This window comes from Chiloscyllium punctatum, chromosome 3, assembly GCF_047496795.1.
Source record: "Chiloscyllium punctatum isolate Juve2018m chromosome 3, sChiPun1.3, whole genome shotgun sequence".
Classification (NCBI taxonomy): Eukaryota; Metazoa; Chordata; class Chondrichthyes; order Orectolobiformes; family Hemiscylliidae; genus Chiloscyllium; species Chiloscyllium punctatum.
In genome coordinates this window covers 63218377-63246162 of record NC_092741.1, presented here as the reverse complement: position 1 = coordinate 63246162, position 27786 = coordinate 63218377, and the positions used below count along the sequence as shown (strand labels likewise).

Sequence of the window (27786 nt, the reverse complement as noted above, 5' to 3'; positions counted from 1 at the left end):
TTGGTGCGTTTTCCAAGTATTGAAAAGTGATTCATCAGTCGAGGGAGCGCAGTGGGCTATGAGGCATCCATGCCCATATTTGACCTGATGCTATGGGACTTCATGGGTCCACAGCAAATGTTCAGAACTCCCAGAGCAACAACCTCTCAACTGCACACCATTGTGTCACTGCCCTTTGCTGCGTTGGGACTGGAACTAACCAAGAATGGTGACGGAGAAGGCTGACACATTGGATTTAAGATACAATTTAATATGTATAACTATATTAGGTTGTTGCTTGATCATTTTGTGGGGTTGGCATAAGTCCTCAGACATTGGTGTGGACTGCCTTGAAGAGTTGACAGTACAGGGTATCCATTTGTCACTTTTGGTGCCTTGGTTGATGCTGGGTGGTCCTTCCTTTATTATCCAGTTTGTGACTAAATAGTACAGTCTGCTTTGAGCTTTTCTGAACCAAAGACTGGAAGTTCAAAATCTTGACTCATCGCTAAGATTCATGACGACTTTTCTTTCCCTGTTTGCATTTGGCTAATTTACTTTCTTTTTCTCTTTGATTCATTTACATTATATACCAGATGGATAAGCACTTTTTTTCAATTCTGCTAAGTACAAAAGTATATGGTGCACTTTCTTACATGGACCAGATCCAAAAAAAAACAATTTGCTTTACAGAGTGGGACAGGCAGCTTTGTCACAGCTCCCTGAATGAAGACTGAATAACTGGTAGATATCAGAGCACCTGTCACCACTGAAATTCGAAAGTTCAACGGCTAAGGACTTACATGCATTTACCATCCGACTACAATCCTCATCAATTTGTGTGGATTCTTGCCCCTTTGGCCTCATTACATTTTATCATATAATCTGACATTAAGAATTAAAAATATATAGTCTGATTGATGAAGTTACTTTATAGTTGGGGGGGGGGGGCAAGGGTGGCAGTGGGGTGAGAGAGTAAGCTTATCAATAAGTGGGGATGGTGATAGTCTTGGAAGAGAGGTATATGGGCTGTTGTGTTAGGGCAGTAGGTTAGCAGGACAGGGAATGCTGGGAGTGTGGTGTCAGTGGTGAGTTGGGGATATAGTTGTACAGTTATCCAGGAGTCAGAGCAGGTTTTATTCCCTCCAGTTGCTTCTGGGTAACTAGTCATGCAAGTGAGTCACAACCCTCCAATGTCTAAATAACTGGGTGTTGTAGACTTTCTCAGAGAGTTCCAGATTCTATCTACAGCACATGGACTGTAGTGGTTCAAGAAGGCAGCTCACTACCACATTCTCAACCAGCATTGCCTGTCTTCCATGAGTGAATTAAAAAAAGGTGGAGGAAAATTGCCCATCAGAAATTAAATGTCCTGGACAATTTCCAAGTACCTGGTATATAGGAATTCCAAGAGGTGCCATTGCTCCAATCCCCACAATCAACACGTTGGGAGTTTCCATTCATCAGTAACTCAGTTGGACTTACCAGGTGAATGCAGAGGCTACAACAGCAGGTCAGAGGCTAGGAATCCTGCAGCACATAACTCACCTCTTGACTCCCCAAAGCCTGTCCATCATCTGTAAGGCACAAGTCAGGAATCTGATGGAATACTCCCCACTTGCCTGAATGGGCACAGCTCCAACAACACTCAAGCAGCTTAACGGCATCCAGAACAAAACAGCCTACTTGATTGGCACCACATATGCTAACACTCACTCCTTCCATTACTCATGCTCACGAGCAGCAGTGTGCACCCTCTGCAAGATGCAGAAATTCACCAGCAATCCTCAGACAACATCTTTGAAGTCTACAACCACTTCTCTCTAGAAGTATAAGAGCCACAGATACATAGGAACACAACCTGCAAGCTCCCATTCACCATCCTGACTTGAAATTATCCCGCGTTCTTCACAGTCACTAGGTCAAAATCCTGGAATTTCCTTCCTCAGGGCGTTGAAGGTCTACCTACAGAACATGGATTGCAGCGATTCAAGAAGGTAGCTCACTACCACCATCTCAAGAACAATTAGGGATGGACAGTAAAACGCTGGCGAGCCAGGGATACCCATGTTTTACGAATGAAGAATAAAAACAAGACGACCAGCTTCTATTCAGAAGATTTAGGTTGACATCTTTTATTCAAAGCACTAGCAAGAGTAGTAAAATGCAACAGCAAAGCAAAATGTGGTTCAAGATGGTCCACAGCAAGTCTAATTATCGCATCAGAAATCTGAGTAACTCAGAAGCCAATAACCTCCAAGGTGAAAGTGAGGACTGCAGATGTTGGAGATTAGAGTCCAGAGTCCAGAGTGAGGTGCTGGAAAAGCACAGCAGATCAGGCAACATCAGAGGAGCAGGAAAATCGTGTTTCAGGCAAAAGCCCTGGCTGGCCAGCGTTTACTGTCCATCCCTAATTGACCTTGCAAAGGCAGTAGTGAGTTACCTTCTTGAATCGCAATCCATGTACTTAGGTAGATCCTCAATGTCCTGAGGAAGGGTCACTCCAACTGAAATGTTAACGCTAATTTCTCTTCACCAATGCTGCCAAACCTGCTGATCTTTTTTCAGCCATTTCTGTTTTTGTTTCTGATTTACAGCATCCACATTCTTTTGTGCTTTTCTCTTGACAGAATTTTGCCCGTCAGCACATGCTGAATTACAGTGATATTGTACTTTGTCACTCAGATCCATTGGTGAAATGCTACCCAGAAAAGTATTTTCCAGATACTTTCAAGCCATCCGAAAGGTGAAATTAACTAAGTTTTGCGTTGCATCCTCTACTTGAGCCACTGGAGAACAATCCTCTGATCAAGAATCAAGGAGTGATATTAGATTAGATTAGATTCCCTACAGTGTGGAAACAGGCCCTTCAGCCCAACAAGTCCATACCAACCCTCCGAAGAGTAATCCACCCAGACCCACTTCCCTCTGACTAATGCACCTAATACTACGGGCAATTTAGCATGGCCAATTCACTTGACCTGCACATCTTTGTGACTGTGGGAGGAAACCGGAGCACCCAGAGGAAACCCACGCAGACACGGGGAGAGTGTGCAAATTCCACACAGACATTCGCCCAAGGCTGGAATCGAACCTGGGACCCTGGTGCTGTGAGGGAGCAGTGCTAACTACTGATCCACCATGCCGCCTATGATGTGATAAGGCCGAGAAGGAAGCCATTCAGCTCATGACACTTACATTGCTCCATTTGAGACATATTATTTTACTCCTAGTCCTGTTCTTTCAGAATAAATTTTACATGGTTATTTCCTTAAGTACACCTACATCTTTTGACTTTTCATTTTCAAATATTTATCCACCCCCCCTTTTAAAATCTACTGTAAGTTTATGCTACTTTCAGTGCCTGACTCAACGATCAATGAAAATTATTAAGCGACGGATAGAAGTTAAACCTCTAACTGGAGGTCATTCAGTAAGCAGGAAATAAAGTAGAGACTTTGAAAATGAAGATAAAGATTATGAAATCAATGCACTGCAGTGGAATGGAGATTGGTAATGCTGAGAATGACAAATGGGATTGACTATTTGGAAGAGAGGAACTAAGTCCTGAATTTTGGATTGACTGATGTTCCTAAAAACAGGGCAAGGCAGATGTTGAGTGGAATCAAAAAATCAATCAATGTTGAACTATAATTGCATAAAAACATGTAATTTATTAACATTGATTTTTCATCAATTCTATTGTCTGTATTTAGAATTCGACAGGAAAGTGGATGAGAACAGAATAGATAGGGAGAAACTGCTGCCACTCTTTAAAGGGTCAAGAATGCGAAGGCACAGATTTAAAGTGATTTGAAAAGAAGCAAATGCATTGCAAAAAAAATCTTTTCCACACAGCAATTAGATAGGCTCTGGAATGCAGTGCCTGAAAGTGTAGTGGAGGCAGGATCAGTCAGGGAATTCAAGAATGCATTAAGTAATTATTTGAATATAAACAAATGCAGAGATTCAGAGGAAAGGCAGAAGAATGGCACTAAGTAGAGCAGGTGCACACCTGATGGGCTGAATGGTCTCTTTCAATTCCACAACAATTCTGTGATCCTGGTCAATCAACTCGAATCCTTTCCTATATATTGGTTTCTCTTTTGAAGCAGAATAACCAAAACCCTCCAGAATTTCTCATACTTTTGATCTGTGCACTGTCAGCATCAATTCTTTGATTTGCAGGGTAATAATTATACATATCTGTTTGAGTTTATGGAAAATGGGAGGCAGGAAGTTAGCAAGGCAGGTATTTAAATTATTTAAGCTCAATAAGTTATACACTCCATGGATAAGGTTTTGTTGATGGAGAAACTGAAGAAGGGCAGTGGTGGGAAATAATGTGGAGATAGAGATCAATGATCTTGGTGATACTTCCAGAAGAAATGTACATTTAAGTAAAATTCTTCATGCTCTCTGAGAAGCGCATCTGAATGAAATACCATACGTACAGAAGCATTTGGAGGACAGCCATCAAAATGACATCAGATTTAGAATAGTCCTGGAAAATGACAAATAATCAAGCTTAAAATAATTTAACTGCAAGAGGGGTAACTTCAGTGAGTTGAAAAGAGATCTGACCCAGGATTGTAAAGTCGGAAATTTATGCTAAATCTAGATTGAACCTTGATTCGAACATTTACTTAGTAATATGCAATGTAGCTCTGATCACTGCTGTATTTAGGGTGGTTCAGCGGTTAGCACTGCTGCCTCACAGCACCAGGAACCAGAGTTCGATTCCAACCTCCAGTCTGTGTGGGTTTCCTCCCACAATCCGAGGCAGGTTAGCTGAATTGGCTGCTAAATTGCCTCATAGTATTCAGGGATGTGCAGGCTAGGTGGATTAGCCATGGGAAATGCAGGTTTAAAGGGACAGGGTAGGGGGTTGGGGGTGCATGGGATCTCTTAGGACAGCTGGTATGGGCTCAATTGGCTAAAGGCCTGCTTCTAGGAATTCTATGATTCTTTAAAGTGGTCCTATCAAATACACTAGGTCAGCAATGATGCTCAGTTTGGGTTCTGCCAGGAACTCTCAGCTCCAAATCTCATTCCAGTCTTGGTCCAAACACAAACTGAGCTCCAGAGGGGAGGGAGAGTGTGTGAGTGATATCAAGTTTGCATTTAACTGAGTGAGATATTAAGCAGCCTTAGTAAAACTGGAGACAATGGGTATTGGTGTGGTACCTCAGTGTAGTGTAGCAGACCCAACCATCTTCAGCTGCTCATCAATGACCTTCCCTTCATTACAACACCACAAATAGAGATGTTTGCTGATGACTGCAAAATGATTGGTACCATTCACAACTTAAGTATTGAAGCAATCCATGCCCATACACAAGGTATCAACAACATTCAGGCTTGGGATGTTAACTGACAAATAAAAATAATGCCATATAAGTGCCAGGCAATAACCATTTATAACAAGCAAGAAAGAGAAAGTGAGTACAAGAAAGAACCCAATTATTTTTTAATCCTTCATTATCAACATCACTGGAGTTACTATTGACCAGAATTTAAACAGTACCAGCTCTATAAATACGGTGGCTAAAAAAGGTCAGAGGTTAGGCTTTTTCATTCACTGGATGACGGATTTCGCTGGCTATAGCTCACATATAGTGTCCATCATTGCTATGGTCTGGAGTCACATGTAGGACAGACCAGGTAAGGATGGCAGTTTCCTTACCTAAAGGACATTAATGAACCATTTAGGTTTTACTGACAATCGATTTATGGTCAGGATTAGAATCCAGACTTTTATTGACAGATAGACACACACACACACGCACACACAAAATCACTATCATCTTCTCAAGGCAATTAGGGATGGACAACAAACACTGACCAAGCCAGAGAAGACCACATCAGATACCCACAACCTCTGGGTGAAAATACTTTTCTTGAAATCCCTTCTAAACGTCACATTCCTTACCATCAAACTGTGCCTCTTTGTTTTTTTTAAACCCTCTATCAAGGGAAAACTTTCTCCTTATCTATCATGTCTCTGCCCCTCAGAACTTTGTATATCTCAGTCAGGTTCCTTTCCTGATGATGGGGCTCTTGCCCAAAACATCGATTCTCTTGCTCCTCCAATGCTGCCTGACCTGCTGTGCTTTCCCAGCACCAGACTCTCGACTCTGATCTCCAGCATCTGCAGTCCTCACTTTTTCCTAGGTTCCCCTTCAGCCTTTTCTGCTCTAAAGACGACAACTCCAGCCTAACCACTATCTCTTAATAGCTGAATCACTCCAATCCAGGCAACATCCAGGTGAATCTATTCTACACACACTCACGCAATCATATAAATCCTATAATATGGTGATAAGAACTGCACACAGCTCTCCAGCTATGGCTGACTAATTTTAGATTTGGCTGAATCCCTAACCTCCTTGCTCTTGAATTCACTAACTAATAAAGGCAAATATCCCATAAGTCTTTTTAACCACTTTATCCACATCCGATGTGAGAGGGAGAAGGGAATTGAGGTTGTGATAATAGATTTAAGAGGAAAGTTAGGTGAAAGCTCAAGCAGATCATAAATGTCAGCATGGATAGGTTAGGCTGAATGGTCTGTTTGTACACTGGAAATTCCATGTCATATCTACCACTTATAAACAGTAGTCATTGTGTTATTTTGACAGAAATTGGGATAAGTAGAGAGGACAAACTAAAGATACAGAAAATAGAATCCTTACATTTTCCCCTGTATCTTCCTTCAGTATTGCCACAGCCTAACTGACCCACCAAGATCTATTAGATAAGAAACACCCGATCCAGAATTGACAAATCATGATTCTCTCTTTACAATGGTACCAAGTCTTAGTACACCCCACCTCTGCCAAGGGAAATTGAAAGACAATTTGAATTTTTATTAATTGGAGTTGGTTTAAACAAAGTTTAAGTGATCCTTATGGCAAATATTTAGTCTGCTTGCTCATTCATTGTCACCATCAAATATGATACAGTTACTCATTAAATGAATATATGAAATGAAAAAAAGTGACCAATGTACATATTCAGAAAATTATGCCACAATGTCCCTGTTAATTACATAGCATATAATGTGGGCTAACAAACCAAGTTGACTTTCCTTTTATTTTTATTCCTGATCATTTCTGGACACAGCAAAGATACACAGCAAACAAAGATAGCAACAACAGACTTCACACATCTCCCTGAAGTGCAGTCACTATACTATACTCGCTCTGAAATTTAGTATATTTTACATTTTGATTATAATGCAAGTATAATTCTGCCTATGTAATAAATGCTGAAGTTTATTTAGGTCATCATATTCAACTTGAAAATTACTTTATTGGTAAATTTTAAATGTAGTATTTATAGCATCAAGCTAAATATACTACTGAAGTGACTAGTAACTGAGCTGGTAACTAAATCATTTTGCATTCAATGTCTTCAATGCAGTATGTTTACATTTCTGAGTAACCAAGAGTGCACTGGAAACAATATTCTCTTGGTTGAAAATTAATTCTGGTACACTGTTGTTTCATTAATGTTTGTTAGAATTGGAGAGAGCACAATGAGTCTGCAGCATTAAAAATGAGAAGAAAAACTCCTCCATATTATCCCTTACAGGTTGATATAGCTTGACAACAATGCCGAGGAAATCCTCATCAGAGAGAATATCCAAAACTAAAAGTCAAAATGCTGATGTGAATTTTCCATACAACATACGGGTTGCACTTGTTCTGAAGAATGAAGGTCATGATTGGGGAATGTCTGCAATATAAAGAGTGCCACACATTATGTTTTACACTCTAAAGCTATTGGTTTTGCATTGGTAGACCAATAGAATTGTAACTCTAGTCATGTGGTCAAATCTGTGGCTTAAATCCCTTTTACAATGGAAATAGTTCAGTCCTACAAATTTGTCGTCAATTTGGAAGCTTTGTTTTGGAAACATCTTGGTAATTCTATGCAATATTCAACATGTTACCCCACTATCGAGCTGATTTGGATTTTTTAAAAAATCTTTACATTGGTGCACAACATGACATGAGATACAACTTATATTAACATCTCTTCCTTAAAGTAAAGAGGTGCTAGAACACTGAGCAGAACTATACGTGCCCCCTTCTTAAAGCATTCAATGTTTTGGCCCCAATCGCTTTCGTGGCAGAGAATTCCACAGGCTCATCACTCTCTGAAACTTCTCCACATCTCAGTCCTAAATGGAATAATCCATTTCCTTAGACTGTGACTCCTGAGTCTGGACTCCCCTTCCATTTCTCCAAACAATGGAAGATCAATGCCAAGACCATGCAGAAGTCCCAAAGTGCTAGCTGCATGGGAATTACTTAGGAAGTTGAAACATCCGATAGTCAATTACCCAGTCTGGAATTCTCCAAGAAAGTTGAAGTTAAAGTCAGAAACTTTGGAAGGTAAGGGTTCCAAATGACGTTACTGAACAGTTAGTGTGGAAACATCAGTCTAACTCTTGGATAAATATAAAAATCACTCAATCCACAGCCACTCTTACTCACATCATTTGTTTTCCCTACCCACTGCAAACATCCTCCGGATCCCACCAACATCACCCCCAAACTTTTGAACCTGACCCAATGCAAAATTGCTCAATTTGAACACCTGACTGCCCCTCTTTCAGACCCAATACCTCTCTGCTCTAGCTTAGGACCAAACCTAATAACTCTCTCACCTCCTGGTTGTTGGACACAATCCCCTCTCCCCTCAACCCACAACTAGACCTGACTCACCACAGACCCAATTCTCCTGACCCCAACCAAACCTACCCAATTCATGGGCCATCAGATCCCCAAGATCATTCCCTCAGCCCAGATATGGCCTGACCACCCCTCAATGCCCCTCCATTAAGCTGACTGCTCACTATTGAGCTGACGCATTACCTGCCATCTCAGCCAACTGGCATCCCAACCCCCTCACCCAGCTGGCAGTATATCACTCCACCTACCAATTCATTCGCTATACCACTTACCATAAACACTTAACTTCTCTCCAAATCTGTAAAGTGGCTGCAGAATCTTTAAAGCTTGGAATACAGCAGTTAGTGTTCAGTAAAGAGGCATGGTTTCAATGTTAATCCATTCCACTGCTGGATGTGCACATTCCGGTCCAGACTAGACTGTGCAGAGAATGCCCCTTAAGGTGTGTGGCTTTTTATTTTCCAATCAGCATTGTAAATAGTCTTTCCAACCCAAATCAAGGGACTTGAGCTGTGCAGTCTATAATGTTGCCAGCAATGAGTACAACTTTCCTCTGCCCATAGATTCTCAAACAAAAGGGAGATAGGAAATTATAATCCATTTTCATTTTAAGAAGTTCATTGGCCTACCTTTGCTACAATTCATATTTAAAAACGCATGCATTAAAAAAGACACTTTTTAAAAATGATATTTTACATCAAGGCAGGTGTCTTAGAGGCTGGATGACCTCTTCCTTATATCTCAGAAATTTCTGGCAGTGCTTTATTCACATTGAATTAGGCTGAAGCAGACAAACATTTTTTTTCATGTAAGGGATATGGATATTGCCAGCAAGGCCAGCACGTGTTATCTATCCTTTATTTCCCTTCAACTGATTGATTCTGTGGAACATTACAGAGGACAGTTCAGAGTCATGTGCTCTGGAGTCACATGAAGGCTAGACCAAGAAAGGACAGTAGAAAGACAGTAGTCCCCTAACAGACACCAGCAAACTAGAAGGGCATTTACAACAGTTGACAATGGTTGCATGGATGCCATTTGGCTAGCTATTTTTTTAAAATTCCAGATATTTTATTGTATTCAAATTTCACCCTTTGCTATGGTGGGATTTGAACCCATGTCCCCAGAACATTAGCTTAAGTATGGAGTTTTCAACAACAAAAAGTTAAGGTCAAGCCAAAGCTGACATCATTACAAATTTCAGTCTGTCTGGCGATACTAAAACAAGATGTTCCCGTACAGTCAAGCTCATCTTTAACTGCAATAGGGTTTGCAAAGAGTTTGATTGCCAAGTACAAAATCTTCCATAACATTGCACTCATGGCTTATTTAAACAGAACAAAACTCTGAAAAATTTGACAAAGATTCACCTGCACTTCATCCAACCTTATCTATTACATCCATTGCTCCCGATGTGGTCCCCTCGAACCTGGAGACCAGACGCAGACTCGAAGATTGGTTCACAGAGCATCTGAGCTCTGCACGCATCAACTAACTCAAACTTTTGATTGCTTTCTATTTTAACACCCCCTCCCATTCCCACTCTCCTAGCGACATGCCCATCCTTGGCCTCCTCCACTATCAGAGTGAGGTCAAACCCAAAATGGAGGAACAACACCTGATATTTCATTTGGGAAGCTCAATGCCTCAATGTAGACTTAACCAGCTTCAAAGTCCTTCCACCCCAGCCCTCCTCCATACCTGATCAGCCCATCTTCCTACTCACCTATCCACTCCACCCTTCCCACTGACCAATCACAATAACCCCCTACTTACATCCACCTATCACCATCCCACCTACTCTTCCTCTAGACCCACTCCTTTCCCTCTACATACGCCAGCAATTCCTCCCACCTCCAGTCCTGACAAAGGGTTTCAACACAAAATGTTGACTTTCCTGCTCCTCGGATGCTGTCTGACCTGCTGTGCTTTTCCAACTTCACATCTATTGACTCTGAAAAATGAAACTATTCATGTTTCATTTGTTTCCAACTTTCACTTTAAAAATGAATCCGCTTAAATGTTGTAATTATAATGTTGTTACTAGATCTCAAGAGTGCATTTTGGCTTGAAAACTTTAGAAGAAATTCAAAATAATTGAATGATATAAAGGATTTTGATTTTATAACTTAATTTAATAAACGAATCAATTAGGCTGGCTTACAGTCACCAGAGAAATTTTAACAAGCTTCAGTAAAGAACAATGAATCATGTCAGTTTGATTGGCACTCTAACGACACAATTATTTTAAGCATTTTAAAGAAAGTTCAAATCATGGAAAACATAATCAGCTAATATAATTCAGTATACTTTGGGCGGCTCTTAATGATAGCCTATATTGATTTTCTTTATTAATGCAGTCTGGTTGTACATCACAATGAAGGCATACTGATGAAATGGCAACAATTCAGATTTTGCATTGCAGCAGGAAAAGTTCTTCATTCCATGCAGCATGAGACATGGTAAAATGTGCACTCACTACTTACTGGCAGAATCTTGTTCTGTTTAAAAGGTGCAGTATGTCTTTATGCTGGCCTATTGAGATTGTTACATAAAAATAATAAACTTTTGCTAAAGTTCGACTTACAAACATTATATTTGGACATTTGACACTGAAACTGAGATAGCAGCTAAAAATGACAGCATTTTGAAATGTCTGGAACTTCCCGTAGCTACAATGCTGCAATGTTGACTGCCCATTTGAGAAAGATGGAAGGACGCAAACAAGATAACTAGCTATAAAAACATATCCAAAAACAAAATCAAACAATAAACAGATCATGTAAAGTTATGACAATAGATTAGGCACAATAACAAAAGATCATAGAAAAGATACCAACAGATTAGATTGGAAAAAGTAGAGAGAAGCGGTTTCCTCCAGCAAGTAGGCCATTAGCCCAATTTGGAATAACTGGCAAAAGGACGAGAGAGGACATTAGGATTGTTTTTCTGTCACCAGTTCTATCGATCTGGAATGCACAACTGAAGGCCTGAAATCAGAATTCATTGTTTAGGAGCTTTCAGGACAGACTGGCCATGTGTGTGAAGCAGACTAACTTGTAGGGTTAAGGGTACAAAACTAGTGCTGGATTAAATTAGAGAAAGAATCTATATGAGTACAACAGGTTGAATATCTGCTTCGCTGTTCAAAGTCTATATAAGGGGGCCAAAAATTACTTCCTTTTTGCAAATGGAGTAATTTAAAAGTTTCAAATCCACCACCCGTCTTTTTGAGGCATTGTGTTTACTTGTGCTGCAGTTCAGCTGATGCAGCTGATCACTTTTAACACACTCTTCATGGGAAATCCTAACCAATGACTGTTGTCAAACTCAGCTCCCAGAGCAGAATCACATCTAAATCTGATCCTATCCACATATAACCTTCAATGAACTGTTAACATTTTCCTCCGCTTGAGCTTGACTACTTTGAGAACAAGGCATCATTTGACCTTGTAAGTGATCAAGCAAACCCAGCAAAAGTGGAGTCAATGGGAACCAGGGGGAAATTCTTTACTGGTTTAAATTAGACTTAGCACAAAGGAAGGTACTTAGGTTGTTGGGTTTCAAGCATCCCCATTCCAGGAGATCAATTCAGGGCTTCCTCAGGACAATGTCGTCAGCCCAACCACCGTTATCTACTGCAACAATGAGCGCCCCTCTATCAGAAAGGAGGATGTGCACTGACAATTCCACAATGTTCAGCACCATTTACGACTCCTCAAATACTGAAACAACCACTTTGTCCAAATGCTGCAAGATCTGGACAACACTCAGATCAGGGCTATTAAATGGTAAATAACATTCACACCACTCAAGTGCAAGGCAATGACCATCTCTAACAAATGAGAATTCAATAATCATCCCTTGATATTCAAAAATGCTATTAATAACCCCTTTACAATCAACAGCCTGGGGGCTACCATTGACCCGAAATTGAAGTGGATTAGCCACATAAATACTGTGATTGTAAAAGCAGGTCAGAGGCTAGGATTTCTGTGATGACAAATTAACTTCCTGACCCCTAAAGTCTGACAACATCTACACCGTGCAAGTCAGGAGTGTGATGGAATACTGTTCACTAACCTGCATAAGTGAAGGTCCAACAATGCTCAAGAAGTTCAACACTATCCAGGACAAAACAGCATTCTTGACTGGCATCCCATTCAACACTTCCAACAGTCATTTCCTTTGTTACCAACATGGCAGCACTTGTGTACCATCTACAAGATGCTTGACAATTCACCAAAGCTCCTTAGACAGCACTTTCCAAACTGTGACATCTACTACCTAAAAGAATAGGGACAGCAGATATGTGGGAACACCATCACCTGAAAGTTCCCTTCATTCTACACAGCACGCTGACTCGGAGCCATATTGTTGTTCCTTCACTGTCACTGGTTCATAATCCTCGATCTTCTCAAACAGCAATGCAGATGTACCTACACCACATGGGCTGTAGCTTACAAGAAAGCAGCTCACAATTAGGCAGTTAGAGATATGGAATAAATACTAACATGGTCAGCAATACCTATGAATCCCTTGAAATAAAAATCAGACTGAGTAAATTAGTGAGCTATGATTTCTCTAGCACACCAGTTTTTTTTTTCAAATGTTTCAAAAGCAGTAGCATTAAAAGCCTTGACAACTTGATTGTTCCTTTTGATAGCTGTTTTTCTATTAACACACATTAATGTCTACTTGCAATAATTCCAAAGGCCAGCTTACCTCTCTCAAAGGTCACTGCAGCTTTTCCAAAAAGTAGCCTTATTTCTCCAGAAGGTGAGCCACTACCCCCAAAGAATTCCCCAAAGTTTCAACCTGCAGCTTTTGCTGAAAAATGTGTGTGAAATGCAACCCAGCCCCAGGAAAATGTGAGATGCCATATCCGAGACAGGATTTCCAAATTTTGGCCTACTCTTCCATTTTCACAATAGCAGAGCGGCTTTCCATTGTGGCGAAAATCCAGATTACTGACTCATGCTGACCATTAGAAAAGCGCAAAGATACAGATTTTTGTTAGGCAAAGGTATGAAGAGTTATAGACTAAAAAGGATATGTAGAATTGACATGGACATGGACATGGACATGGACATAAGCTATCGCACAGTAGAACAGCAAGCAGTATGGAGGAGTTGTTGTGCAGCTGCTACATTTGCCTGCATAATAACAATGAAATGACTTCAAATGAATTTACTGTATGTGTAGAACTAAGGAACATTTCTGAGTCATCATGTGGCATATATAACTGAAAAGCTTTTTTTTAAAGCAATATCTACCTCAATTTTCTAGGAGTGATCTCATCAAGGTTGTATACAGACTGACATTTTTACTGAGTTAAAGTGAATGCTTTTTTTTAAAAGTAAGTAGCAAGTTATGAATGAACCTTTTTTTTAAACACACAGTACTGCCACTATGGTTCAATACAGTGGTTGTATGGATATGGAAATGTCATAGCTTGACATGAATGTTTTGAGGGATGATACGGATTGTGGGGCACATTCAAAACATACACTTCACACTCAGAAGAATTTTAAAGAAATTTTAGTACCCTCATTCTGGACTGGAGTAGACAATTGGATAAAACTCTCACCGACTTTGCCTTTCTCACAAGAAAAAGTGTTCTCCATCACAAATGCACCAGTGACATACATCCTGGTTCTTATGTCAACTCTCCATCAATTTAGGAACCAACTAGAAATGAACTGAGGACACTTTTGCTTCATAAGATTTGCAACAACTCTCAGAAGTGACTGCCTAAACTAGAAGACAGAAAAGACTTCAATCCATTTATTCACGAGTACATTTGAGACAGAACCAAGAAATTTTAAAAATCTGTTCCCATGACACTACTCCGTCCTCACATTTACAAAACTACTAATAAGTTTCAGATGATCATGAAAGGGACAGCAGTTGTCACTGACTATTTCTAGCTCAAACAATTTCTTGCCTAGCTTCTCAGAATGTTCCCCAAAGATAATGGAGTGGGAAAAGTTGGAAATATCTTTATGGACATGATGTAATTAAATACTTTTATCTTTCGATAACAAAAATAGAATGCCAGAGCATGTGAGCTTACTTCTGAAAGAACCCAGCTCAATTTGAGAACTTTGCTTGCTTGTAAATAGCATTTACTAACCTTGTGGTTTCCATAAAAATTGAAATGCAGTGCTGCGAAGTGTTACTGTGAAAAACACAATATACATAAATACTGCAATATATTCAGTATGGAGGAACAAAGATTGGCATATTCAAGGGTGAAAAATTTAGATTATTTGTTGACTTTCATTCAGCATATAGGGACATAGGAATAGGACAAGGCTATTCAATCCCTCATGCCTGTTCCACCATTCAATGACTGATCTGTGTCTCAACTTCATAAATTTTCCTTTGGCCCATATTCCTTAATACCTTTGCTTACGAAAAAAAAACCCATCTCAGATTTAGAATTAACAACTGATCTAGCATCCATTGCTGTTTGTGAAGTCAGTTCCAAACGTCTACCATCCTGTATGGTGCAGAAGTGCTTCCGAACAGCTCTCCTAAATGGTCGAAATAGTTCTAGAATCTCCAACTAATGGGAATAGTTTATCTTCATCTACCCTATATTTTCCTGTTAATACAATGAAGACTTAAATCAAATTGCATGTCAATCTCCTAAATTCTAGAGAAAACAGGTCTAATTTGTATCATCTCTCCTCATAAATTAATCCCTGAAGTCCAGGTGTCAGTAAAATGAATGAATCTTGGAAGGACCAAAATAATAACAAACATTGTTTGCAGTAATTTTGTGTAAAACTCTCCTGGATTTAATTTCTACAAGAAATATTCATCAGCCTATCTGAAATCTCAAGGATGCACAAAGTGTCAAATGATATTTAGTAACAACGGAACGGTATTCAATGCCTTCAACTGAGAAACGAACGAGGCAAAATAGGTGAAGAAAAAATGTGTTGCTTACCTGACACTGAAATCATATGAACAAGAGGCCAACATAGATGCATGAAATGGAGAAAACTGCAGAGAAGAATAGTAGCATTAGCTTATATTATGAATGTGACATTTCTGATATGATGTATTTAAACAGATTGATACTTCAATTATACTACAATCCATTATATTTAAGCTTGATACATCCAAACTATTTTCGTATGTGTATTATTTCTGGGGTACTTTTAATTTTTCAGAATTAAAAGCGTAATATTAAAAAAAAAGAGATTTCGTTTTTTGAAAAAATTCAGACAGTAAAACTGCTGGACAGCAAAAATGCTCAAGAAAGTGTCAGGAGACAAGCACTTTTCTGAAAATCATATTCAAATGTTCAATGCAGGGTAGCACGATGGCTTAGTGGTTAGCACTGCTGCTTCACAGTGCCAGGGACTTGGGTTCAATTCCACCTTTGGTCAACTGTGTGGTGTTTGCACATTCTCCCCATGCCCGAGAGGGTTTCCTTTGGGTGCTCTGGTTTCCTCCTACAGTCCAAAGATTTGCAGATTTAGATGGATTGGCCATGGGACATGTGGGTTACAGGGATTGGGAAAGGGGTGAGTCTGGGGTGAGACGCTCTTCGGAAAGTCGCTGTGGGTTTGATACGCCGAATGGCCTGCTTCCACTCTGTTGAGATTCTATGGTGCTCTGATGCTTTGAAATACTGTACTTACATCTCTCTTTCCTTTTAAGCCATACCTTAGGTCCATCATGGTGTCTATCAAATTCATGACACATTATGTTATCAGTGAGGGGTATGTTCCTGTTGAAATTCTTGACATCCTACTTCATTAGTGTAAGAACTGCAGAATAGGAAATTTCTGTCTTAAGTTCAGGCTGGGTCACATTGGTCAGGATGTGCACAGAACTAGAGGGGCTGCTTGGACTGGTATAATAAGTGACTGGGATTCCAGGATTTCTGAATCCACTCTCAGGTTTTCCAACTCTCAACAGTACCACGTTAAGGTGCTGATTGATTTGGGTCACAAACCACCACCCTACATTTCAGACCTGGCTGATTCGATTGCAGGGAAAGGCATGTTCCAGTCCCCTGCAATTTCCATGGAGTCGGGCAGGCTTATGAAAGAGTAAAGGTTCATGGCACCTCACAGCTGTCATAAAACAGAGCCTGTTTAAGAGAACCTTTTGCAAGGTCTTACCCATTCTTTCAATTCCAGATTCTACCCAGTCCCTATAAACCCCCTCAGAAGCTCCATGTCAAGCTATCATACTTTCACGTCCATTCAAACACTGTATTGAACCAATAAATCTTAGAATGACAGTAGTATGTGTTACAAATGCTCAAAGGAAATAATCATTCAGTCATAACTTCCTACTTTCTTTAAATAAAATTTACACCAAAACCCATAAAAAGATCAATCTGTATACAGCCTTAATGAGACCACACCTAGAGAACTGTGTACAGTTTTGGTCTCCCTACCCAAGGAAGTTTATACTGGCCACAGAAGAAGTATAACAAAGGTACACTATACTGACTCTTGGAATGGTGAGATTGTCGTATGAGAAACCTGCATTCTGTAGAATTTAGAAGAATGAAAGGTGATTTCTTTGAATCATATAATATTCATACAAGTTTACAGGGTGGATGCAGACAGGATATGATCCTTGGCTATGGTCTAGACCAAGAAAGTCTCAGTCTAAGAGGCAGGCTATTTAGGACTGAGATGAAAAGGAATTTATTCACACCAAGACTAAGGAATCTTTGTAATTGTCTACCCCAAAAGGCTGTGGAAATTAATTCATTGAACATGCTTAAGACAGAAATTGATTGATTTCTTGATATTAAAGGCATCAAGAAATATATGGATTGTGCAGGGTGTTGATGTGGATCATCCACGATCCTGAATGATGGAGTGGAGTCAAGGGGCTGAATATCATACTCCGGCTTATTTTTGATGTACTCCTAAGGTAAAGGTAGAAACTGCAAACATTTAAAATATCTGTCTTCCATAAATTAACACAAATTGATAGCACAAATTAGTCAGCCAGCAGAGTCAGTCAATCAAGCAACATTTTCTCTGGGGGTCAATAATTGCAAAAAACGCTGTCAACGTTTCTTGGCTGTCAACGCTCTCAGCCAAGAGAAAAACGTTGCTCAACTGTTAGTATAGTTTAGAGAGCTTGTCCTGTCAATTCCACAACAGTAATTATGCAAAATGAGGAAGTTTCAAATGTTTGCAGTTTCTGAAATTGGTACTTTAAAGGCTCTGGATGCTCATGGTCCCTCATCCCTGCTCTACGTGATTGACCCAACATTCCTCATGTCCACCTTCCTGCCACTTCCCAAAACCCATGATTCCCCAACAGAACAAGAATACACCATCTATATCAGTCTTAAATATAACAAGGATTCTGCCCCCACAGCTCTCTGTGACAAGGAGCTCCAAATATTCATGATCACTTGAGAGAAAAAAACCTCCTCATCCCAATCTTAAATTGGCGTCCTTTTATTGTGAGACTATGTCCTTGGTCCTAGACTTTCACATGAGGGGAAACCATCCTCTCAATACTTACCCTGTCAAGCCTCCAAGAATCCTATATATTTCAATGAGATTATCGTTCATTCTTCTAAACTCCAGAAGACAATCCCTCCATACCAGGGATCATCCTAGTGAGCATTCTCTGAACTGCCTCCAATGAAATAACATGTTTCCTTAAATAAGGGTACGAAAACTGCTCACAGCAGTGTTCCAGATGTGGTCTCACTAGCATCTTGCACAGTTGCAGTGAGACTTCCTAGCTGTTATACTCCAAACCCCGTGAAATAAGGGCCAACATTTCATTGGCTGTCCTGATTACCTGCTGCACCTCTGTGGTAGCTTTCTGTGTTCCATGCACAAGCACCCCCAAGTCCTTTGCGATGCAGCTTTCTACAGTTTTTCACCATTTAAAAATACTCTGTCCTTTTGTGCTTCCTTCCAAAATGAACAACTTCACATTTTCCCACATTATACTTCATTTGTCCAAATACAACATGTCTACTGGTTCCCTTCTATCCAATCTGATTGAAGCTTCCTCCAAAAACCCTCAAATTATTCAGACATCTTTTTCCTTTCATAAAACTATGTTGATTCTGCTTCACTAAATTATGTTTCTACAAATGTTCTGCTATCACTTCCAGCATTTTTCCACATCAATACATTTCCAATACAGATGTTAGGTTAATCAGCCTACAGTTACTTGTTTTTGCCTCCCTCTCTTTTTGAATGGGGGTGCCACTTTAGGAGTTTTCCAATCTTCTGGTATTTCTCCAGAATCCAGTGACTTTTGGAAAATTACAACCAGTGGATCCACTATCGCTGCAGCTACATTTTATAGAAGACTAGGAATCAAGGCTTCAGGGTCAGGAGACTTAACTGTCATCACCCCCTTTAGGTGTTGAGAAAGGTTTGACCCTGACAAAGACATTGGAGAGGTCAAGGTGATCTGAAGTGAATCATCAAAGCAGTCAAGTATACGGATGAATAATAACAATAAACTGCAACAACATGATAGATATGTCACCAGTGGAATAACCAAGCTGAAAACCATTATCAACCATCAAGAACTGCCAGATCTCATTGCTTATATAAAGTAATAAAATGTAATGCTTCCTATCTGAACATCTTCATATAGAGGTCCACATTTTTTAAAAATTAAAAATGTATAATTGCCAGTAAACTACCAACTGGGCAGCCTAACTGTTGTACAAATGGAATTGGTGAAATCTTGAAATGAAAAATGTCACTCATTACATGAGATTTGCAGGTTTAAATAAGCTAAATCTCCTGAGCTAATGCTTCTCAAAACACGTGCACAGAATCACAAGCTTAAACAATCTAAACACTAAAACAAATTTAATGAATTGTCAGTGACAAGCTAATTGGCAGAAACAGTAAATTAACTTACTTTAACTCTCCGTATAGCATAAGTGTGGCCAACGAGATGATGTACTGGCAGTCGGATATTTCTTAGGTCCCAGCACTTTAAACTACAGTCAACTGCTCCAGTAACAAGCATATTCTGGATTAAATATAGTGGACATTTATTCTTTATACCATTTTTCCATTTTATTTAGAATCGCAATACAATCAATCACCAAATTGAAATGGATTTATTTAATTGATTTTTATCTCCTTACCTGATCATATTTACTCCAGTCGCAGCTCAGTACCTCTGCTTGATGAGCAGGAATTGTTATCCTGGCTCCTCCTGCTTTTACATCCCAGACTCTTAGAGTGTTATCTCCTGAAATTATATTAACAACACACTTGACTCTTTTACTTTTGTGCATTCAAGTCAGTTTCCAAAAATACATCTGGCAAAACTTTCATTATACGTAATAAGGTAGGTGAACTTGCAGCGTGGGTTGGTACCTGGGACTTCAATGTTGTGGCTATTACGGAGACATGGCTAGATCAGGGACAGGATTGGCTGTTGCAGGTTCCAGGGTTTAAATGTTTTAGTAGGGCCAGAGGTGGGGGTAAAAGAGGGGGGGGTGTGGCTTTGCTTGTCAAAGATAGTATTACAGCGGTGGAAAGGAAGATGGACGAAGATTTGCCATCTGAGGTAGTTTGGGTTGAGGTTAGGAATAGGAGAGGTGAGGTCACCCTGTTAGGAGTCTTTTACAGGCCTCCTAATAGTCCTAGAATCGTTGAAGAAAGGATTGCGAAGATGATTCAGGAGAAGAGTGACAGTAATAGGGTGATTGTTATGGGAGACTTTAACTTTCCTGATATTGATTGGGAAAGCTATAGCTCGAGTTCGTTAGATGGGTCAGTGTTTGTGCAATGTGTGCAGGAGAGTTTCCTGACACAATATGTAGATAAGCCAACAAGAGGTGAGGCCATACTGGATTTGGTTCTGGGTAACGAACCAGGCCAGGTATTAGAACTAGAGGTAGGTGACCACTTTGGGGACAGTAACCACAATTCGGTGATTTTTACTCTAGTGATGGAGAGGGATAAGTGTGTACTACAGGGCAAGAGTTATAGCTGGGGGCAGGGAAATTATGATACGTTGAGACATGACTTAGGATGTGTGGATTGGAAAAGTAGATTCCAAGGCAAGAGCGTAATTGATATGTGGAATTTGTTCAAGGAGCAACTATTGAGTGTCCTTGATAAGTACGTACCTATCAGGCAGGGAGGAAAGGGTCGTGTGAGGGAGCCGTGGTTTAATAAGGAATTGGAATCCCTTGTTAAATGGAAGAGGGCGGCCTTTGTAAAGATGAGGCGTGAAGGTTCAATAGGGGCGATTGAGAGTTATAAGGTAGCCCGGAAGGACCTGAAGAGAGAGCTAAGAGCAGCAAGGAGGGGACATGATAGGTCCTTAGTTGGTAGGATTAGGGAAAACCCTAAGGCTTTCTATAGGTATGTTAAGAATAAAAGAATGACTAGGGAAGGAATAAGTCCAATCAAGGATAGTAATGGGAAGTTGCGTGTGGAGGCTGAAGAGATTGGGGAGGCACTGAATGAACACTTTTCGTCAGTATTCACTCAGGAACAGGACATTGTTGTCAATATGAATACTGAGGCACGAATAAGTAGAATGGATGGCTTTAAGATATGTAGAGAAGAGGTGTTGGAAATTCTGGCAAGGGTGAAAATAGATAAGTCCCCTGGGCCTGATGGCATTTATCCTAGGATTCTCTGGGAAGCAAGGGAGGAGATTGCAGAGCCATTGGCCTTGACTTTTGTGTCCTCTTTGTCTACAGGAGTAGTGCCAGAGGACTGGAGGCTAGCAAACGTGGTTCCCTTGTTCAAGAAGGGGAGTAGGGATAATCCTAGTAACTATAGGCCAGTGAGTCTCACTTCTGTTGTGGGCAAAGTCTTAGAGAGAATTGTAAGGGATAGGATTTATGCACATCTGGATAAGAATGATGTGATCAAGGATAGTCAGCATGGTTTTGTGAAGGGCAGGTCATGCCTCACAAACCTTATTGAATTCTTTGAGAAGGTGACTAAGGAGGTAGATGAGGGGAAAGCGGTAGATGTGGTATATATGGATTTTAGTAAGGCGTTTGATAAGGTCCCCCATGGTAGGCTACTGCAGAAAATACAGAGATATGGCATTGAGGGTGAGTTGGAGGTTTGGATTAGGAATTGGCTGGCTGGAAGAAGACAGAGGGTAGTAGTTGATGGCAAAGGTTCATCTTGGAGTGTCGTCACTAGCGGTGTTCCGCAAGGATCTGTTTTGGGACCATTGCTGTTTGTCATTTTTATAAATGACCTGGAGGAAGGGTTAGAAGGTTGGGTGAGCAAGTTTGCGGATGATACGAAAGTCGGAGGAGTTGTAGACAGTGAGGAAGGATATGGCAGGTTACAGCGGGATCTCGAGAAGCTGCAGAGCTGGGCAGAAAGGTGGCAAATGGAGTTCAATGTAGCTAAGTGTGAGGTGATTCACTTTGGTAGGAGTAATAAAAAGATGGATTACTGGGCTAATGGTAGACTACTTGGTAGTGTGGAAGAGCAGAGGGATCTTGGTGTCCATGTACACAGATCTCTGAAAGTTGCCACCCAGGTAAATAGTGCAGTGAAGAAGGCATATGGCGTACTGGCTTTTATTGGTAGAGGAATTGAGTTCCGGAGTCCTGAGGTCATGCTGCAGTTGTATAAGACTCTGGTGCGGCCGCATCTGGAATATTGTGTGCAGTTTTGGTCGCCATACTATAGGAAGGATGTGGAGGCACTGGAACGGGTGCAGAGGAAGTTTACCAGGATGTTGCCTGGTATGGTAGGAAGATCCTATGAGGAAAGGCTGAGGCACTTGGGGTTGTTTTCATTGGAGAAAAGAAGGTTTAGGGGTGACTTGATAGAGGTGTACAAGATGATTCGGGGGTTAGATAGGGTTGACAGTGAGAACCTTTTTCCATGTATGGAGTCAGCTATTACAAGGGGGCATAGCTTTAAATTAAGGGGGGGTAGATATAGGACTGATGTTAGGGGTAGGTTCTTCACTCAGCGAGTCGTAAGTTCATGGAATGCCCTGCCAGTAGCAGTAGTGGACTCTCCCTCTTTATGGGTATTTAAGCGGGCATTGGATAGGTATATGGAGGATAGTGGGTTAGTGTAGGTTAGGTGGGCTTTGATCGGCGCAACATCGAGGGCCAAAGGGCCTGTACTGCGCTGTATTCTTCTATGTTCTATGTTCTATGTTCTATCTATGCAATCTAACTAGATCCCAGCGATACTCATGCTGTATTGATGGTTTATTCACGATGAAATATTGAGAAAGATAAGGTGTCATGAAGCATAATGGTATATATGAATTGTCCCAACAGAATTCACACCTCGAGATCAATCCAAATAACTGAAAAAGATTTAAAATTAATAGTATTCTTTATCAGTCCCACCCACTCCGCAGCTGATCGAAGCATTATCAAGAGTTGGGTATACCTGGGCAGATCACTCTCTCCCATCCCTCAGACCAGCCGATGAATTTCCATTGGCATGGTGGCAGATAGGAGGCAAAGGTGAGTCATGAAGTGGCAGATATACATATTTTACCTAAATAGGTTCTCCATCAAAGGGCTCTCAAATTTCAGTGTGGCCAGCTTGAGAGGGCACTGAAGAATGCAATCCTGATGCATTTGCTAGAATTGTTGCAGGTGAGTCTCACAGAATATCTGGAATAATCAGATCTACTCACTTCTGTTCTACCCAACATCTATTTCTTCCCACCTGAAACTAAACGTACAGTCAAATAGCAAACTGGATTTTTCAGCTTCCATGTCCTAAAAAGGATCACATATAAAGGACGGGTTGCAAAATAACAAAAAACTCAAAGTAAAAACCTACATCAACTAAAAATCTGAAGTTAACTCAATGTCTCTTAACAAATTACAAATGGAAACATCATACCAAAGGAAACAAAAGGCTACCATGTACTGATGACACTTCACAGAAGGATATTTGAGACAACAAGACAGAGAAAAATGTGTTACTGATGGGTGCATTGGAACAGATTAAATCAATTACAAAGAGTCATCTGAAAGAGTTATTTTCTGATTTTAGTCTGTGGTTGAGCAAGGATGTCTACAATCATGACAGCTTAAAGAGAAATGGAGAGTTTCCTGACTGAATACTGGAGAAAAGACTCCTAAAGTAATCTCATGTCCTGGAGGATAATAAAAGCATGAGGAGAATTAAAGTAAATTCTGAAGATCAATGGCATATCTTATGTTGGCTCCAGGAGAACTGAAATAGCTCTCGATATTCTGGACAGTACAGGGAAACTCTTGAATTGAATTAATAAAAACAGAAAATGATTTGTTAATATTTTGAGGCTTAATGAATAAGGATTTGAAACACAAGGTTAAATTAGCAGTTCTTGTTTAGTTTGAATCTTGTCAAGCAAATTTTTTTATGTTTAAAATGTGAAATTTTGTGTTATAGATTTATCAGCTACTAACTAGACACTTGAATTTCTTTTTTAAAACAAGTGGTCTACCTTGAGAACACAACACCGTCTTTAACTTCTGCATTTGGTTTTGATTTGCCAATAGGAAATCTGAAGCCAAAAGTAATGGTCCCAATTTTCACTCATGGATTCAGTGTGCAGAGGTGGCAGAATACTCAGGTGCATAAAATCCATCTTTTAAAATGGCTTTTCTGCCATTTGGATTTCTGGTCTGAATGGAAGCATAGGGACTAGAAGTCACAGAATGGCTAGAGTGCAGAAAGAGGCCATTTGGCTCATTTGAGTCTGCACTGACCCTCTGAAAAGCATCCCACCCTATCCCCAGAACTCTATATTTATCATGGCTAATCCAACTAGTCTGCACAACCCTGGACACCACAGGTCTATTTATCATGGCCAATCCACCTAATCTGCATATTTTTGGACTGTGGGAGGAAACCGAAGCACCCGGCAGAAACTCACGCAGACACGGGAAGAATGTCTGTGTGAAGTCTGCACAGTCACTGAAGGTTGGGTTCAAACCTGGGCCCCTGGTCCTGAGAGGCAGCAGTGCTAACCACTGTGTCACCCTGCCGCCCAAAGTCAGGAAAGATGATCCCAGAAAATCTAAAGAGGCTGCCAGCTGTAGAAGTAAGCTGAGCAAACGGCTAACCTCAGGGAAACAGCACTGTCCAAAGTTTAAAAACCAAGAATTAAACATGAACCATCTCTCCAGTCCTCATCCCTTACAGTCACATGGTTCATGCCAACCCATGTCACTTCATACTTTCCATCTATTTTATGGCCAATCATGCTACAGATGCCAATGTATGCCACCCAAAAACTTCGCTGGCCCTTTGTGTTCCCAATGTTGAGGCACGCTCTTTAAACAACCCCTATGGCCTATCATGTCAGGTTATGCTATACACAAACCATTATGGCTCCTCTAAAATTCCTGTGCAAAGGTATTACTCTCTACCCATCCCTATAGTCCTAAAATCCTCCTTGGCAAGTTAAGCTTCGACACTATCTCCCACGGTTCATCATATTCTTTATGCCACAGTACATCCCACATGGTTCTATATCGTGCCAACTTATATAGAATTCTATATAATGTCAACTTAGCGCCATTTCATGCCAACCCATATATCCTGGCCAATGAATAAGATCTCAAGGTATTGTAAAAATGCTATCCATTATCCGAACAATCTGTTATCCAAACTCTTAGTTGTCCGAACAAAATACTCCCCGCCCGTCTCGTTCAGATAATTGAGGTTGCGCTGTATTCTAATTCATCCAGTAGTATCCACCATCAGCATTCCTTAGGAGCTAATATAGCAGAGATATGATAAAGTCCTATTAAATAAAGCTCTGAATATATACGGCAGACTTCACTGTAATAGACCAAATACTCTAATTAATAAAAAAAACCATTGACTACATTTACATTCCTTCAACTAAATAAAACATCTTAATACAAATATTTCATTCAAGTGCATAATCCCTTATAAAAATTTGAATTCACAGACCACATCAAAAATGTATATAAATTTGCAACTGTCAATCAAACTGTGAAATGACAGATAGCCTATTATGATAATGGATTGTTGTGGAATCAGTCTTGCAGCACTAATTCTGTGTTAGATGACTCTTAAGCTTATGTCAACAGAGTAAATTAGCAAACAATATTTTTTCACATATTCCAGACATTTTTAAAAAAAATTTAAATATCATGGCAACTTTATAACTTCCTTTGAAAAGTGCATTTGATAGGTCCTCCTGATACTTCTGACAGCTCACTTCGACAGATTACTTGTGACCAGCTGCCTTTAATAGATCCTACTAACACGCCTGACTGCACCCTTTGACAAGAAACAGTCTTTACGAAGGCTCTCCTAGGGTCGTCCAGTCACATAGCACGGAAACAGACCCTTTGGTCCAACTAGTTCATGCTGAACATAATCCCAAACTAAACTAGTCCCACCCACCTGCTCCTGGCCTATATATCCCTTCAAACATTTTCTATTCATGTATCTATCCAAGTGTCTCTTAAATGTTGTAATTGTACCCAGTTCACTAGTTCCTCAGGAAATTCATTCCACACACGAACCACCCTCTTTGTAAAATATTTGCCCCTCATGTCTTTTTCAAAACTTTCTCCTCTCTTCTTGAAAATGTGTCCCCTAGTCTTGAAATCCACCATTCTAGGGAAAAGACAACAAACATTAACTCTATCTATACCTCTCATTATTTTATAGACTGCTATCAGGTTGCATCTCAACATCATACATTCCAGTGAAAAAAGTCCTAGCCTATCCAACCTTTCTTTATAACTCAAACCTTCCATACCCAGCAACATCTTGGTAATTCTCTTCTGAACCCTCTCCAGCTTAAGAATATCCTACCTATAATTAGATGATCAGAACTAGACACAGAAGAGGCCTTACCAATGTCCTGTCCAACCTGAACATGGCTTCCCAACTCCTATACTCAAAAGGTCTGAGCAAATGAAGGCAAACATGCCAAATGTCTTCTTAACCACCCTATCTATGTGATGCAAACTTCAAAGAATTATATAAGTGCACCCCTAAGTCCATCTGTTCTACAGCACTACCCCCAAGGCCCTATCCTTTTTTGTTGTACTAAAATGCATTTATCCAGATTGAATTTCATCTGCCATTTTTCAGCCCATTGACCCATTTGATCAAGATCTTTTGTAATCTTAGAAAACCTTCTTCATGTCTACTATGCTGCCAATTTTGGCACCATCCACAAACCTACTAATCATACTTTCTATATTCTCATCCAAGACATTTATATAAATAACAAACAAAAGAGGACCCAAAACAGATCACTGTGGAACACCGCTGGTCACAGGCCTCCAGTCTGAAAAGCAATCTTCTATCTCCTGCTGTTAAACCAATTATATATCCAATTAGCAAGCTCATCCTGAATCCCACATGATCTAACTTTACTAATTAGTCTACCAGGTAGAACCTTATCAAAGGCTTTACTAAAATCTAAATAAACAATGCCTACTGCTCTGTCATCATCAATATTTTTGGTAACTTCCTCAAAAACCTCAATCAAGTTTCTGAGACACTTGCACAAAACCATGCTGACTATCCCTAATCAATTTTTGCTTCTCTAAATGTCCGAGAATCCTATCTTTTATAATCACCTCCAACAATTTATGCATTTACGCAAGTCAGATTCACAGGTCTATAGCTCCCCAGTTTCTCCTTACAACCTTTCTTGAAGAAAGGTACATCATTAGCCACCGTTTAGACATCAGGCACCTCACCCGTAGTTGTAGATGTTGCAAATATTTCTGTAAGGGGTCTCGTAATTTCCTCCCTTACTTCTCACACATTTTGGGATACATTAGATCAGGTCCCAGAGATTTATCCACTTTTATATTCTCTAAGACTTCCCAAACATCTTCTATTGTAATGTGAACTGTTTTTAAAACAAAGTTTATTTTTCTGCATTCTCTAGACTCCATTTCTTTGTCCACAATAAAAACTGATGCAAAATATTCATTTAGTATCTCTCCCATTTCCTGAGGTCCAAAACAAAGATGACCTCCTTGACCTTTAAGAGACCCTACTGTCTCTCGTTACCCTCTTGTTCTTAATGTATTCGTAGAATCTCTTCAGATTATCCTTAACTTTATCTGCCAATACTATCTCAAATTCCTTCTCTAACTTCCTGATTTCGC

The 27786-nt window shown here is 40.1% G+C and overlaps 1 protein-coding gene across 1 annotated transcript in view; it reads right to left on the bottom strand.

Annotated features, from left to right (window-relative positions):
• The window catches only part of pex7 (peroxisomal biogenesis factor 7), an 84817-nt gene that overhangs the window by 10192 nt on the left and 46839 nt on the right, over positions 1–27786 (bottom strand). The window contains exons 6-8 of the mRNA XM_072554382.1: positions 19807–19913; positions 19575–19688; positions 15640–15695 (exon numbers count right to left, since the gene is read on the bottom strand). Coding sequence (XP_072410483.1) covers positions 15640–15695; positions 19575–19688; positions 19807–19913 — 277 coding nt within the window. The remainder of the gene's footprint in view (positions 1–15639; positions 15696–19574; positions 19689–19806; positions 19914–27786) is intronic.